At 42.2% G+C, this 17,272-nt stretch overlaps 1 protein-coding gene across 2 annotated transcripts in view; it reads left to right on the top strand.

Moving 5' to 3' along the window:
- The window catches only part of LOC145414978 (coactosin-like protein), a 94,124-nt gene that overhangs the window by 57,072 nt on the left and 19,780 nt on the right, over window positions 1-17,272 (top strand). For both annotated transcript variants that reach the window (XM_080284393.1, XM_080284392.1), the window contains one exon: window positions 13,495-13,577. In XM_080284393.1, the coding sequence (XP_080140519.1) occupies window positions 13,495-13,577 (83 nt within the window). The remainder of the gene's footprint in view (window positions 1-13,494; window positions 13,578-17,272) is intronic.

The following is a 17,272-nucleotide window of genomic DNA, read 5'->3' as shown; positions in this document are numbered from 1 at the left end:
ACTTCGGAAATTACTTCTTCCTCACTCCGTCATTCAGAGAGAGAAAAGGACGGGATGATGATGATGATGATGATGATGATGATGAAGGTGATGAAACAAGGAGTCGGATAATAAATTGAAATAGACTAACCGAGCCGAACGTACCCATCCCCAACACAACAAACATTCCAGACACCCGTCTCGCCACCAGTCTCTCTCGCCTTCTCTCCGCGTACCCAGAAAGAGAGAGAGAGAGAGAGAGAGGGAGGGAGCGAGAGAGAGAGATGCATACTCTCTCTCTCTCTCTCTCTCTCTCTCTCTCGTGAATAACCTAGAGCAACACGGACACTTACTGTTCCCCTTCATGGATTATTTTTAGAAGAACGAAAATAGAGGACAGACTGAGGAAATATTGATGTATGAGTGGATTTGACTGTGTAGGCATGGGTGTAGGTGTGGGTGTGGGTGCAGATATGGGTGAGGGTGTGGGTGTGGGAGTGGGAGTTGATGTGGGTGAGGGTGTGGGTGTGAGCGTGTGTCTGGGTGTGGGTGTGGATTTGGATGCGGGTGAGGGTGTGGGTTTGGTGCAGGTGTGCGTGTGGATGTGGATGTGGGTTGAGTGTGACTGTCGGGAAAAGGCGAGGAGAAAGGGGCAAAAAAGAAAAAAAAATGGAGAACAAGGGAAGAGGAAGATATAGGAAGATGGAGAGGCGAGGAAAAGAGAAGAGGAAGAGGAGTGAAAGTGGAGATAAAGATGAAATGGATGAGAAAGATAGAGTGGGAGAAGAGAGGAAGGGGGACGGAGGAAAGAGTTGGGGAGAGAAGAAATCGTCGGGGAAGAAGGAAAGAAAGACAGATGGAAAAGTGAATGAGGAAGACGATGTGGAGAAAGAGGGAAGGTGAAGAGAGGAGAGAAGGGGGAATAGGCGATGCAAGGAAAAGTGTGTGGAAGAGGAAGGAAGGATGAGAGAGAGAGAGAGTTGAGAGAGAGAGAGAATGATGGAAACTGAGGCAGTGTCAGTGGTGAGTGTTGGAAGTGACGTAAGGTGGGTTGAGCTTGTAGGGCGGGATAAGACAACCTCAGTGACCTACATCTATACAGGTGACTCACAGGTGTTGGGTCAGGCTAAAGGACGTTGTGTGTGTGTGTGTGTGTGTGTGTGTGTGTGTGTGTGTGTGTGTGTGTGCCACCACGGGGTTAATTAAATGAGGCCAGTCAGGTGTGTGGGTGTGGTCACCTGCGAAAATAGACGTTATGTGTGTACGTGTGTGTATATGACTTTATGTATGTGTATGACTGTGTGTGCATTTGTGAAAGTGGCTGTATAAACGTATGAGGCTGAACTTGGCTAACCTAATTTGCCGTGTGTGTGTGTGTGTGTGTGTGTGTGTGTGTGTGTGTGTGTGTGTGTACATGAATGGAACTCACTGACAGCGTAAATCACATACCATGCTGCAAAAATGTAATATATTTCGTGAGACAGAGCAATATTGCTTCACTCTGTTCAATGCAAGATGATGGTGAGAGTTGCATGGGTGGTGGAAAATACTGCATCGTGCGGTGGGTATTGGTGCTGTGAATTTGATATTAGTTTGAGATATTGCAAGGAACCATAAGGTCATTTGACTATTCTGCATTACAACCCCTCTGTGTGTGTGTGTGTGTGTGTGTGTGTGTGTGTGTGTGTGTTTTATCAGCTGTTCCTCTCCACAGTGATAAAAGATACAGTGATATAATTAAGTAGCAACAATGGACAATGCTGGGAGTAGAAGTGATAGTGGTGGGGGCGGTGGAGAGAGAGAGAGAGAGAGAGAGAGAGAGAGAATGTTATGGGATTACACACACACACACACACACACACACACACACACACACACACACACACACACACACACACACACACACACACACACCTATATTCCCAGTGATTACCAATACGCTGTCACACACCTCCTCCTCGTCCTCCTCCTGCTCCTACTCCTACTCACTCTCTCTCTCTCTCTTTCTCTCTCTCTCTCTCTCTCTCTCTCTCTCTCTCTAGTAGCTCTTATGTAACCTGTAGGAGGGAGGAGAGGGCGAGGGAGGAATACACTAATGGTCTTATAATTAAAACAGGATGCGAAGCTGTAAAGAAACCTTCCAATTATAGATGATGGTTTCTGAAGCAAGTGATGATGATAATATTTGCAAGTGCTCCTTAAATGATATAAAGGTTAGGGGCTTAATTACACCACTGGGCGCTCAGTTTTGATAATGAATAATACTGCGCTTAACTCTTAAATTAATGTAATTAGTTACATTCAGGTAGGTGGTGGCGACCATCGTCCACTCACTTGATGTAGTGCTTCCTACTTCTTCCTTAGCCTTTATCATTCTTTTTTTGTGCCTGTCCTCCTCTCTTCCTGTTTCTCCCATCTTTCTTGTCACTTCTTATTGCTTTTCTTTCCTTTACAGGTGGCTTTACATTGAGTGACAAGCCAAATGGTTTCCTAAGCCAAGAAACCATTTACAACGCTGGGTGGTAACCATATAACCTAACCATACGTGCTCCCTACGTATCAACAAGTGGGTTGGTGGAGGGTTAGTGCCCCTCCCTGTAAAACAAATAACTCAAAGTCAAATGGCCACCCCTTACGGCAGCGTTTCTTAACCTGGGGTGCTAGCACCCCCAGGGGTGCTGAAATCAATTTTAGGGGGTGCTGGAAAATGCTGCATTATTTTTTTTTTCTTATTGGTTTTGCTTAGTATTGGCATCCTTGATTTTTTTTTTTTTTTTTTGAGAATGTATAAAACAAACTGTTAGGCAGTACTTCACATTACTTTAACCCTGCAGTAGTGTAGCAACTGTAGTCCCAGCTACTACATGTAAAGGGGTGCTGGCTGGACTGAGACCTTATTACAGGGGGTGCTGAGGTCGGAAAAGGTTAAGAAACGCTGCCTTACGAGATTATGGCGTCTGGCAATAGATAGACAGATAGATAGTTACATTCAGTATCGCCGAAAATATCAATAACGTACCAGAGTTTAGCAGTATTTTGATAAAGAAAAAGAAAAAAAAGCCTTTGTAAGATAAAGTGGGCATCCCGGTAGTCAGATAAATGATAAGCTGATTCTGCGCTTTATGCAGTGAATGGATGGAACACTGTAGGTTTAGTGGTCAGAACTTCCCTATCAGAGTGACGGCCCTCCATAGGTTCAGTTCTGAATAGGTTAATGAAGGCTTTTCGACCATATAATACCACCAGGGGAAGAAGGACAGTCATCTAGCCTAGCCTCGGCCCCCTACGCCTCGAAGGGGCAGGAAAAGATAATGCTACAGCTCTACATTCTTTCCAAAGCACTTCTTCGTGACTCGCATTATATTAGTGTGTTTAACGTATTCCTAAAACTCAGGTTCAAGATGGAGAGATGGCAATTTTAGGCCAAGTTAGAGTAAATGGGGTACAGTATTCCTTTAGGCTGGGCAAAATCGACTATTGTTAAACTAAGATACAAAAGTCCGTTCATGGGAATCATAGACTTCAATTCCATAAAGCTTGCACTACCTCCCTCAGCCATGTTCTTGTTTTTCGTGGATTTCATTCCACCGCCTTGTGCTTTGCCTAACTCTTCCTCTCACCATGTTTTTTTGCAGATTTCATTCTACCTTCCTGTTCATTGCCCATCTCTTCCACTCGGAGATGGAGTGAAAGGAAGGGATACCGTAAACAAAAGTTGAGAAGGATCAGTGAAATCCTGATACAATAGTGGAAATGAAGTAAAAGACATGGAGTGAAAGGGAAGGGGAGAGAAAGATGGAGTGAAAGACAAGGAGTGGAAATGAAAGGGTGAACAAGATGGAGTGAAAGTAAAAGGCAAGTAAAGATCAAGGAGGATAAGTGAAATTGTCTATGCGGTGGAGATTACTGGGAGAGATGTCTGACCTTTGCCCTGTGGTGGTCTGACGCAGGCGGCTGCTGCTGCTGATGATGAAACCTACAAATTCGGTGTGGAAGTCATGTTATCAGCTTTATCTGCAGTTATCGTGACGCCTGGCTGTGAACCGAACACGTTTTTACTCTGGGGTGATAGTCAAGCTGGTTAATATTTACTCCGTACTGGATAAAGAGTGATAAGCATTCTCTGTAATCTGCACACGTATTTTTCCTCTTATTTATTCAATTTTTGCTATCTCGGAATTATTTTATTTGGCCAATGAGAGGCTTTTGGAACTACAGGGGTTAAATACAGCCTTTATTAACCCCTCCAGTACGGGAAAGCTTGAGCTGAATGAAACCGTCTGAAGGCAGTAAGAGCAGACTTTGAAAATACCCCATCGGAGGGAAGGGGTTGATAGTGTTTGAAAGGAATTAACCCATAACCTCGCACTACGATTTTTTTTAAATTTATTCTTGTTATTTCCGTGCGATTTAGTTCAGGTTAGGAGAGCCCCCTGTAGTGGTGGGGTTATTAAATGTTATATATCACCCCGTTAATTCGAAAAACCTCCTCAGAGTCAAAGAAAATCGTTTGGTGGTAACAAGAATAGAATATACAGTACCTCATCATTTTTTTTTTTCCGACTCTGGCCACACACTTGATACCCCGTTTCCTAAGGTCTAACGATCCTCCTGCATGCCACATTCCTTCACATACCACCACTTTGGCACCAATACCCACCGTCCATGTTGAGTAGATGCAAGAGCCACAGTGGTAATAGTGCTGAAGTTACTAAACCTCTCTTCACGATATAGCCATGTTACTGTGTTCAGCTTGCGACGTATCAAATGAGAGAGAGAGAGAGAGAGAGAGAGAGAGAGACTGTGTGTGTGTGTGTGTGTGTGTGTGTGTGTGTGCAGGAGTATGATTGAACATATGTCTGTGTGCGTGATTTAAGAGGAGGGATTTGTTGTATGACGTATACAAGTATTAATTGACTGCAGTAAGGTGTGTGGGTGTGGTCACGAGTAAAATGTGTGTGTGTGTGGGGGGGGGGCGTGGCAGCTGATAACCCCCCCCCTTGAGAGAGAGTAATGGAACACCCCCCACCCCCCTCACTCTATCTTTAATCAACAATACTAATGGGTCGTTGGCAGGGGCGATTCCAGGACAGCAGTAACTTTGTCCTACACTCTCTCTCTCTCTCTCTAAGCTGGATAAATTCGTCTACAGATTGCTAAAAATACAAAATAGTTACTCCGACCGAAATGTTTTATCTCTTCGTATTCTCTCTCTCTCTCTCTCTCTCTCTCTCTCTCTCTCTCTCTCTCTCTCTCTCTCTCTCTCTCTCTCTCTCTCTCTCTCTCTCTCCTAAGCTGGATAAATTCATCTAGAGACAGATAAAATAAAATACAAAATAGTTACTCGGACAGAAATATCTTAATCTCTTTGCATTGTGACACATTTCCTTGACAGAAATCCAATACTATACTCCTTTTGCTCTAACTTGGCCCAAAATTGCCAACTCTCCATCTTGAATCCTCGTCAGTGAACCCTGTTGTTAGTTGCCACGTTCTTTTTAATGTAATCCTGAAGCCTGAGTTAATAGCAATAGATTAACACTTCAACATGATGCTAGTCACGAAGAAACGCTACGGAAAGGATGTTGAGCCGTAATATTGCTTCCTCTGGCACTGAGCTACGCGAAATAAGTCGTAAAAGGACGAAAATCTAGGCGAAGCTAAATTACAAAAGCTAGTCTAACCTAACATTACAAATCTATGTAAAATTTGCTTGATGATATTTGAGAATTTTTAGAAGTCCTCTCTTGGCTTGGGTTAGAATGGTCGTGACAATCACCTTTTTCCAGATGTCAGAATTATGAAAAATTCGTCGAGAGAGAGAGAGAGAGAATCTGTAATTTGCGTGCTAGTGTGTTAAGAATACGGCGTGAGGAATGTCCTTAAGGCTTAGAGAGGGTGGAGGTTCGGTGAGGTAGCATCTTAACGGAAACTACCCCCCCTGGGCATCATTATATCTACACACACCTACTCTTACATCCCTTACATGTACACTTTTCTACCCCTACACCAGTACACCTGCTCACCTCTTTCACATCTACACTTCTCTTTTACACCTGAACACATTTTGCATCCCTAAGACATACCCTATTCTATACCTACAGATATTTACACTCCTAACACTTACACTTTTCTACACCCAAATCCCTTACGTCATTTACACTTACACTTCACATTTTCACACACTGACACGTACACTGACACACATCTACTCGCCTATCTTCACCTCCGTACACACCTCTCTATCGTTCATGTACATATGCTTACATTTACACATATATACACACACACCTGGGCATATTTACCTACATATATATATATATATATATATATATATATATATATATATATATTTCTGCAGTACACACTACATATATTTTCTCTTTCATATACTCACGCTTACCTGCCCATATCCACACCTTTACCCGTCACATCACACTTTTTCTCCCCTTTATACCTCCACCTATATCAGTCATCTATATATATGGGGTAATCGATATATATATAATGTTCCTTTTCCACTCCGCCAGGCGATTTCTTGTGTTTTGCAGCGACGGCTTAGTAATTAATGTCTTTCCTGCAACATTTATTCTTCTCCTACTCCCACTGCCACACCCACGGCCAGACCAGCCAACCAAGCCGTTACTCCCACTAAACTACACCCATATCACCCCTCACTACACCCACCCAACTGCATTCACATCAACCCTCACTACAGCCACCCCATTACACTCCCATCAACTCTCACATCCACCCCACTACACCCACATCAACCCTCACTACATCCACCCCACTACACCCACATCAACCCTCACTACACCCACCCCCATTACATCCACATCAACTTTCATTACACTCAATCAGACCTCACTACACCCACCCCACTACACTCACATCATCCCTCATTACACCCACTCCCACTACACCCACTCCCACTACACCCACACTTACAATTACACCCACGCCGATCTGTTTAAATCAGTAGTATTGACGGTGATGAATAACAGAAATCTAAGGGTTATAATGGCAGCACTAAGGGGCATGTTTAGTCTTCCATTTCAACTAAAGCTGGACGATTTTCTTCAGCTAGGAGTGAGTACAGGAGTCAGAAAGTGTTAATAGTCACCAGCAACCCCTTCATTGTCGGAGTAACTCTATTTTAGCACTTCACGGTAACACCAGACGATATTGTTCAGATGAGAATGAGTCACAGAAGCTTAAGAATTATCATTTTCCTTTTGTTTTTCTACTCGATAGAATAGTAGAATGTTGGTAATGTATTGATAATGACTGGTGATAGATGTGGCAATGGAGTCAGTAGTGAGGAGGAACAGGACGTGCTGGAGATTGTAGTTACAGACCGAGGCAATATATGTTGATGCCTTTATTGATGATGGAAGTAACTGACACTCAGATTCTTAAATGCTCCCTCAACTGAATAAACTCTTCTGGTGTTTGCCAAAATAAAGTGGTAGAGTTGACACGAGCATGAAAGTGTTAATGAGAATGGAGAGAGTAAGTTGTTAATGAGGAAGGAGAAAGTAAGGTGTTAGTGAGTGGAGAGAGTAAGTTGTTAATGAGAGTGGAGAGGATAAGTTGTTAGTGAGTGGAGAGAGTAGGTTGTTAGTGAGTGGAGAGAGTAAGTTGTTAGTGAGTGGAGAGAGTAAGTTGTTAGTGAGTGGAGAGAGTAAGTTGTTAATGAGTGGAGAGAATAAGTTCTAATAAGTGGAGAGAGTAAGTTGTTAATGAGTGGAGAAAATAAGTTCTAATAAGTGGAGAGAGTAAGTTGTTAGAGTGGAGAAAGTAAGTCGTTATTAAGTGGAGAGAGTAAGTTGTTAATGAGAGTGGAGAAAGTAAGTCGCTATTAAGTGGAGAGAGGAAGTTGTTAATGAGAGTGGAGAGAATAAGTTGTTCAGGAGTAGACAGAGTAAATTATTAGTGACAGTGGAGAGGGTAAGTGGTCACGATGGTAAAATGATTGGCGGTGTGAGAGTAACAGCATTGACAGTGAAGCTGAGAAGGGAGTTACAGTTAGTTTGTTTCATCTGACAAAAATAACTTACTCTCACATCTCCCCTGCTACGTTATGGCTTTGTGAAATTTAGTGAGCCTTAGCTGTGACGTATGAATGAGTCTCCTTCGTTACTAGTCAAATTTACCGTCCAGTTTGACTAAGCTGAAAGGAGTCAGGGGTCTTTGTCAGATTAGAACAACCGCACGGCTGTAGTGATAACAATTTTGATAACGAGTGCCGATGAACTAAGGGATGATGGTGATAATCAGTAACTGCATTAGGGATACTAAGGATGGTAACGGTGACGGTGATAGTAAGCTAACTACACTGTTGAAGGTATAGGTGGCGGTGGTGGTGATAGTGAGAGGTGGTGATAATGAGTAGGCTAATTATACTGGTGGGAGAGAATGGTGTTGGTAGTGATGGTAATGATGATGGTAAGAGGCGGGAATGGTGGTGGTGGTAGTGATGAGAGTGGGAACAGTGTTGGTTGTGGTGGTGGTAGTGGTGGTGGTAGTGAGGGGCGAGGGGAATAATGAGTGAGAAGAGTGGTGGTGGTTGTGGTGACAGTGAGGAGGCCTGGGTAATAAATGAGGATGAGAATAGTGGTGGCTGTGGTGGTAGTAGTGAGGGGCGAGGCAGCTTTTGTTATCAGGAGTCAGGATGTGGTGGTGGTGGTGGTGGTGGTGGTGGTGGGCGGGGAAGCATCAGAGTCGTGTCACCGGCAGAGGGGACACCACACACACTCCACACTCCACCTCATCACCATCAAAATCCCACCGCCACCACTCACCCCAGCCTCCAGCTCTTCACCACTTTTTCCACCACTCACCTCACCTCATCACCCTTCCCTCCTCATCACTATCACCACCACTCTTCACCACTGACAGCTCTATTCACCACTCACCATCACAATCACCACCAACACCCGTTACCCTCTCCACCAAGTGATTATTTCCACAACCTCTTCTCGCCAGTTTTTTTCAGTGTTTCCAGATTCAGCCTTTTTTATTTCTCCATCAAGGAACGAAAAGAAAATTCGTAAGTTACCCATTGTGTGTCATTTTTCTCTTTTGTGTGTGGACTGAATGTGGGCCAAGGGACTGGTGAGAGTGTTGGCAGCTTTCATTCGTCTCTCTCCAGCAATTTTCGTTAATCCATCGTCCTAATCTTACGTCATTAAAGCTAAATTATTTACTGAGTTGTGTGTTGGCATTATAAATTTGTCTATACACAGCTAGAGTGACTGCAAGATATGTTCATTCGGAACTGCAAACTGACTACTACTATAGTGATTTTACCCAAACTTGGCCTAAAAATGCAGTCTTCATCTTCACTGTCCAGTTGTAACAGTAGATTAACATTAAAGTACGATGTTAATAAGGAAAAAGTGATGTAGAAAGTATGCAAAGCCGTAGTTTTGTCTTTTTCTTCTACTGACGTGCGTGAAACAGGCTGCAAAAGGACGAATATGTGGGCCTCGTTAAGGTAAAACAAGAGCACAATTTTACCAACGGCAGTCAGTGTGTGTAAACAGTTCTCGGGAGTTACAAGAGTGATGTTGTTTATGGCAGAAACTTGAGATTATGTTTTCTTATCAATACGGCAGAAAATACCGGGAAATAATGTTTTGGTCTGACCCTTTTTACACGAGTTTTTGGTTTTATTGATCGACTTGTTGCGGGGTTCTGATTTTTACATCCTTTCCAACATCTTAGTATTTAAATATCAACTAACTGATAAAAAACTATAATAAGGTTTGCAGTGAATACTTCACAGTGAAATCTTAGTGTTCTTAACTCTGAATACAAGTTAGAGTAATAAAGAGGTTATGTGTTACTTTCATTTCCGGCAGAATTTAAGCTGACCGCATAATCTAATCTAACCTGATTAAATAATGTGGCCTAATCTACATTTCTAACTTCCTCGACCCCTTAACCTACAAATCTAATGTTACTTACTTTTCAAATGTTACATGTTTATTACAGAAGTTTCAGTGACTAAAAATTAACTCTTATGAAAAATATTGCTGTTAGTATGACTGCGGTGATCGAAATTTTGATATCCTTCCATTAAACACGAACATGTTATCTAAACATCAAGAGAAAGCAGCTTATATAGGGGTTATAAACAGTGAATAAAATTAAAGGAAAATAAATTGTAGGGTATATTATCTGACAGGTGGTAAAGAACACAAGCTTTATCTCGTATCATGAGAGAGACAAGGGAGTTTGAGGCTTGCGTCCAGTCTCCGTCTGACTCCGATAGAATGATGCACGGTACTAATGCAGAGGGAGATAAAGACGAGATAAGACGAGTGAAGAGGACAGAAAGGCTTGGTCGTTGCCTCTTGTGTGACAAATGGTAAATTGTGGCTGAGGTGAAGTGGGGCTGATGATGCGGACGGATGCCGGCGGATGTTTTGTGTAGGTCAGGTGTTCTCCCTCTTGATAACGCACTTTTCTCGTCACCTGCACAAGACGCTTACAAATGCAAATTATAGAGAACTAGCCTAAACAAACATCAAAATTCAAGGAAACTTCTAATTCTTCTTATAAAGAAAAGAAAAAAAAAAAAAACGTTGCTGATATCTCGAGAAAACAGTCCACTCCCTCTGAAACTGAGCTGCGGGGTTTGTTTACACTGCATCGAAGCCGCGTCGGTTCATTCCTTAAAGTTCGTGAATCTTGCTCGAAAAAACAGTCACTCTGGTAGGCCGGGCCTTACACTGACGTTGCCTTTGTGCTTCCCCTCCCAGCTGCTGTTAGAAATTTGAAGGTAAAGTGAGAGAAGTGAGAATTATGAAACTGATAGTATCCACACTCATGATGATCAAATTTGTCGAAGCATTTCACCACAGACTACCAAAGCAATAGATGCTCCTTACCAGTGCGAGCAAATGATAGAAAGTAGGTTGTGTCTTGCTTTTGTTCTGTACCTCCGAGACCTGACAGTTCGATGTGAACCTCACTGATGCCAGACGAGTGAATAAGAGTGACATACAATTTCAAGGTAAGAGAAATGGTATTGTGCAGACTTGTGAAGGAAGAAGCCGATTGTGGCATATGGCAATATTTAAAGCGCTTGTTATTGCATGCAAAATATTCGTTTTGTGTGTGTGTGTGCCATTTTCTTATGATTATCATTATCATGAGTTTGGAAGACTTTCCCCAAAGGATTTAATTTTTTTTAAATTCCTGACAATGTCCATTAAGAAAATAAACTAATTGGTTTAGGCACATCTTAATTGTTACATGGGTCTCGCAAAATGTTCTGCCTCATGTGTCATATACCTGTAGATGGAAGAATTTATATATGGAAACTGTGAAGATACGATAGTTACACAATAAACACAATCTCATCGTGTCCGTATTATCCTCACATTTGAACCGTTCGCGGTACTGTGAAAGTCTGGTACGTAAGGTATTTTTTGTTAACTGTCTACGCACTGTATATCTTTCATAGCTGCTTCTTACAGCTTGTGAAATATACCATCTTTATTGACACTTGATGACCGCTGCTTATGGGCAACACAGTGTGTAGGTATCAAGGAATGGGGCTATGGTAATTCTTGATAGTAAAACGGAAAGAAGACTGACTCTGGCCTCAGCTTAAGGGTTAGAGTTACACCTGAGTCTCTTTCTGTGCCACACGAGCCAGAGAGCAGTGCGTGTGGAGGGGCGGTGAGGTGGAGACTTGCAAGGAGAAGGTTTAAGTTTCTGTGCTCAGCTATAGGCACGTTCACTGCTGCTGTCTCTACCCTCTCGCACGTTCAACATCATCTCCCATCACAATCTAAAATTTCGTTGTCACATTCACCATTACCCGTTTTCTTTCCTCCATCACCACCCTCCCCTCCTCCTCCTCTTCTCCACCATCCCCCACATTCTCTCTCTCTCTCTCTCTCTCTCTCTCTCTCTCTCTCTCTCTCTCTCTTAAATTATACATTACTCTAATTTTTCTTGTACACATTCATTTTAGTTTTGTCAGTGGCGATTATGTCAGTGTCGCATATAACTCATACGGCTGGAGTGACAAACCGTGTGGTGCTCTTACATAATTGCATTTTTACAGGACTGAGTCAGGTTCGCCACGCCCTGTCTGCTGTCACTATCTTATTGTATATTTCTTTAAATGTGTGGATTTTGGGGGGGCACACACACACACACACACACACACACACACACACACACACACACACACACACACACACACACACACACACACACACACACACACACATTCACACACATTCACACATTCACACACACACACACACACACACACACACACACACACACACACACATTCACACACATTCACACACATTCACACACATTCACACACACACACACACACACACACACACACACACACACACACACACACACACACATATATACATTCATACACACACACACACACATATACATTCATACACACACACACACACACATATACATTCATACACACACACACACACACATATACATTCATACACACACACACACACACACACACACACACACACACACACACACATCATACATGCATACATACACACACACACACATCATACATGCATACATACACACACATACATGCATACATACACACACACATACATGCATACATACACACACACATACATGCATACATACACACACACACATACATGCATACATACACACACACACATACATGCATACATACACACACATACATACATGCATACATACACACACACACACACACACACACACACACACACACACACACACACACACACACACACACACACACACACACACACACACACACACACACACACTGGTTGCCGGTTCGAAAAGTCAGTTGCTGTCGCGGAACTGTATTTTATTAATCTTAATCACCTCTTACATTGTAGTTTTCGTCAAGGGATCCTGATTCAGAGTTAACGATCAGCTTCCTCTTATAACTAACATTTTTATTCACAGAGAGGAAGAAGGAGTATTAGAAACTTTTATCTTCTCCATGCTTTAAAAAAAATAACTAGGAAAGGAGGAGAGAGGCACCTGATTTGTTTACTTCTTCGTGCCTATCAGCCCAAGTATTAAAAACCCAGAGACGCAACTCAAGTTTCTGGTCGGGAGGGACAACATTACCATTCCTTAGATCTGTAGACTCGTCCAGTGTGACCTTTTTGTTGAAGTGTGGTTTGCGTTGCTCTGATGTGGATTGTGTTGTACTATGTGTAGTTTGTGTTGCACTAGTGAGGTTTGAGTTGCACTGGTGAGGTTTGTGTTGCACTGGTGAGGTTTGTGTTGCACTAGTGAGGTTTGAGTTGCACTGGTGAGGTTTGAGTTGCACTGGTGAGGTTTGTGTTGCACTAGCGAGGTTTGTGTTTTATTGATGTGGTTTGTGTTGTGATGTGTGACAGTGTGGTTTTGTACTAGTGTGGTTTGTCATACTGAAGTGTGGTACCGGGTAAGTGTTGTACTGAAATGTAGCTTGTGTTTCAGGTGATGTCCATGACCCAGATCGACCGTGACGGGCTCCGTGACGCCTACAGTGACGTGAGGGACGACAAGTCAGAGATCAACTGGTAAGTGACGCAAGCTTCCAACCTACCTTACTTGGCCTTTAACCCTTTCTCTGTCATGGATACACTTCAGAGCCTTAACTCCCAGGACGTATTCTATCATTCATCTTACTTCCTCAGTTTTGGTCAGCTTAGGAGAGACTTTCTGGCCTGGAGGAGTTGCGTGTAGCCCTCATTAACCTTTTCACTACGCTATCTTTCCTAAGCTGAAGAGAACAGTCTGGTGGCAGCAAGATTGAACTACAGAAACGATTTCCATTACTATTTTCTTCTCTCCGAAGCACTTTCATCCTGAGGACGTCCTTTTCATGTTTGCTGCCGCGCACAATTATAAACGGAGAGTTAGACTACATGTACCCTTTCACCACTAGGGGGCCCTCCTTACCAAAACAGAAACGTTGAACAGCAGCGAGAACATAATGAAAATGACATACACTGACTGAGGAAGGTGTAATATTTGTTGACAACATGGTAGGTTTAAGTTTCTGCTCAAAAATTAGTTTCAAATATATTAGACGTATTCTGCTGCTTGTGTCAGCTTACTAATTCACTCCTTCAAACAGAGTACGTACTGATATTTGGTTAATGCTACTTTCTGACTATTGTTTCTGAGAGAATTCGTACTGGAGGACTCACATAGCCTTCCCTTACCGATTCACTAATGGCTAGCTTTCATAAAATGGATAAAATGATCTGGAAGCAGCGAGAACTAACTCGAAGCAATCGTAATGAAGGGGTCAAAATTCTTAGTGTGAAAACACCGAAACGTACTCATGGCATAAAGCTTAAAAGTCTGAAAGGCTGAATATCCGGCAAGAAGAACTCTTTGTCCTTTCGCTGATGTTCTTGGATGTAATAGAAGTCCTTAATACACTCCGATTTCACGGCTGCATTATTGAAACAGAGCGCTAAGGTCTGGACAAGCCGCCCTCGCCCCGCCTTTAATTTATTATAATTTCTGAAGCATGCGATGATGGTAGAACATGTCTGACCTTTCTGTACCGTTGTTGACTACGCTGTGTAATGTGGGATGCCGGCCGAACCTAACAGTTACAGGTGTTCCATAAATGACCGCCAAAAGTTCAGGGCTTGCTTACCTTTGTTCTCTCAGTTTTTGTAATACACCTGTCAGACCTGTTGAAATGTATCTGCACCCCTTTTGATTACTGTAGTTCGTCCGCCATATTTTAGGAGAGATTTTTGTCATTTTGTAGCTAATTTTCTGTAGCTCAAAGGTAGAACAGAGCAATACTACACTACAGCCTTTTCATACCACTTCTTCTTAATTAGCAACATGTTTTTAGTGTTGATCTTTCATCCCTTATCCTTTGCTACTGTTCATTATGGAAAATATGCCAATTTTAGGTCAAGAAAAAGTGAACAGAGTATAGTGAGCAATTAAGCAAGACCTAGTTAGCGTTGGGTTAGATTCCTGACATTTTTGGCTGAATTCTCATTTGATCTGGATATTTCGCTACACTTCTTCCTCAGCGATTTATTTGGTACGTTCCTCTTTAGTACTCTTCTATGTTAGTGATACAAAGTATTCTATTAAAAAGGTATAAATACCATACGAAAATATTATGACGTAGTATACAAAACAAATCACTTAGGAAAAGGTGTTACGAAGCTTCCCATTGTTAACAAGGACCCGGACCTACGAAGCGACACTTGCGATCAAAATTATTATCGTCAGTTTAGGAAGTTATTTAACACCTCTGCCATACTAGTTCATTTTTACATATGGAGCGTTTAGAAGCCCTTGGGTGTTATTTTTGCTTCGGTGTGTGTTACCTATATCAACTAGTTCGCTGTTAGAATGCTATAATCAACACTCCAGATGATTTAGATGCAAAATGTAAGTCGCTATGGGAGAGATGTAAGGAACCCACCTCCTAAGCGATTCTAGTGACAGTTTAGCTGACCCAAAAGTTCTTCCAAAATTAATAAAGCAAAGTGTCCCCAGAAAAAAAAAAAAAAACATCGAAATGCAAAGCTAGAAATTTGAAAGGAACTGTGGCAGAAAATGCAGGTGAATAGGAATGTGTGGAAAGTGACGAAAGGAGAGAGGTAATGGGTCAGGGAAGGGGTGGAGGTGGGAGGAGAGGGAAGAGCTGAAGGGTGAAGAATGGAGAGGTAGGGGTGGAGAGGAGAGCAGAGGAGAGGTAAGGAGTGGGGAAGAAAGGTGATGGCTGTGGGAGAGGGGGGAGTGGACATATAGGACAGGTGAAGGGTGGGGAGGTGTGGGCGGAGAGAGAAAAGGTGGAAGGATGAGAAGTGGAGAGATGGAAGAGTGAAGAGGTAGGGGTGGAGGGAAGAAGAGTGGAGGAGAGTAGGGAGTATAGAAATGAAGGGTGGAGAGGTAAGAGCTAGTCGAAAGAGGAATCCATAGCTTTGTCAAAGTTTTTATGTACATATCTGAAAAGTAATATAACTTAGGTTCCTCAAAAGGTAAGAGTTGCCATTACTTTGATCAATATTTTTCTTGCTTATTTTTGGTTGCTATGTTATCATCACCTGGATTCCCTACCGATACTGATAAGAGATAAGCCATGATAATTATTGCGTCCTTGATTATGTTCACATTACGCAGATTACTTAGTGGTTAATATAACAGAGTGAGTCATGGGTAGGGGCGCTGATCACACTAGTTTTTTTTAATACCCAGTCACCAATCTGCTTGCTTCTGCTGTGGTGACTGCTTGATAACGTCTTCCTCCTGCTGAGCTCCAGATGAAAATTCACTTCTTCTTTTTTATTTACCGTACTTACTTTCTTGTTGACGGCTTGGGTAGGATGTGCATTACCCGATCTTTTTATTAAATCCTTTGGTCGTTACGAAAAACTGACCTAACCCAAATTAACTGTTTGAGTCATGGAAAACATATTTGATTAGGAGAAATCATAATATTCCAATAATCGTTTTACCTGATAGTAAACTGATTACGTTGACTGATAACACTGCATCACTTGGAGGAATGATTTGCTGAACACTCACTGAAGACTATAGAACTAAACTTAATTTTACTTAAAATATATGACAAATTTGAGGACATTATGCGTCTGTAGAAAAGGAAAGGTTTTAATCATATACAGTATATGTAAGAGAGAGAGAGAAAGAGAGAGAGAGAGAGAGAGAGAGAGAGAGTTTCAAACTAGATTTCGTTAGCTTCACTGACAAGGATGCTTAAGATAATACACACCACTCTCACTCTCGTCAGCAAGTATCTCATGCTCGTAACATGTAAGCGGCTGATTACATGTTGATTGATTATAGGCCAGATATACTGTAACCATGTTGCCATTACGAACCCCATTTTATCAATTTAACCCTTTACGAGCTGAAACACTTCTTATATTCCAGCTACCATATGTGATTTTACTGAACTGAGTGAGTCCCAGGAATATGAGGAAATTAATACTGCGACCATTAACATTATCATGATTAGGACAAATTTATTATGACATTCCAGCTAAGGCCAGACGATTTTATTCAGCTGAGTGAAGTCATAGGAGGCTGAGAGATTTAAGGACGCCACAGTTGACCGGATTGATATGAATGAGGAAAAGTGTGTTCTAACCAGTGAAACTACAGAACCCCATGTCACCAAACACGGCATACTAAGGCTCGTATTGGTAGGATTCATAACACCATTTCCGTGGCGAATAATTCTGTACGCTACGCATCAGTAAACTCT

Source organism: Coenobita brevimanus, chromosome 101, assembly GCF_032717465.1.
Source record: "Coenobita brevimanus isolate Jiangsu-jjx chromosome 101, ASM3271746v2, whole genome shotgun sequence".
Lineage (NCBI taxonomy): Eukaryota > Metazoa > Arthropoda > Malacostraca > Decapoda > Coenobitidae > Coenobita > Coenobita brevimanus.
The sequence above is the reverse complement of the archived record's forward strand: the minus strand, read 5'-3'. Positions and strand labels throughout refer to the sequence as shown.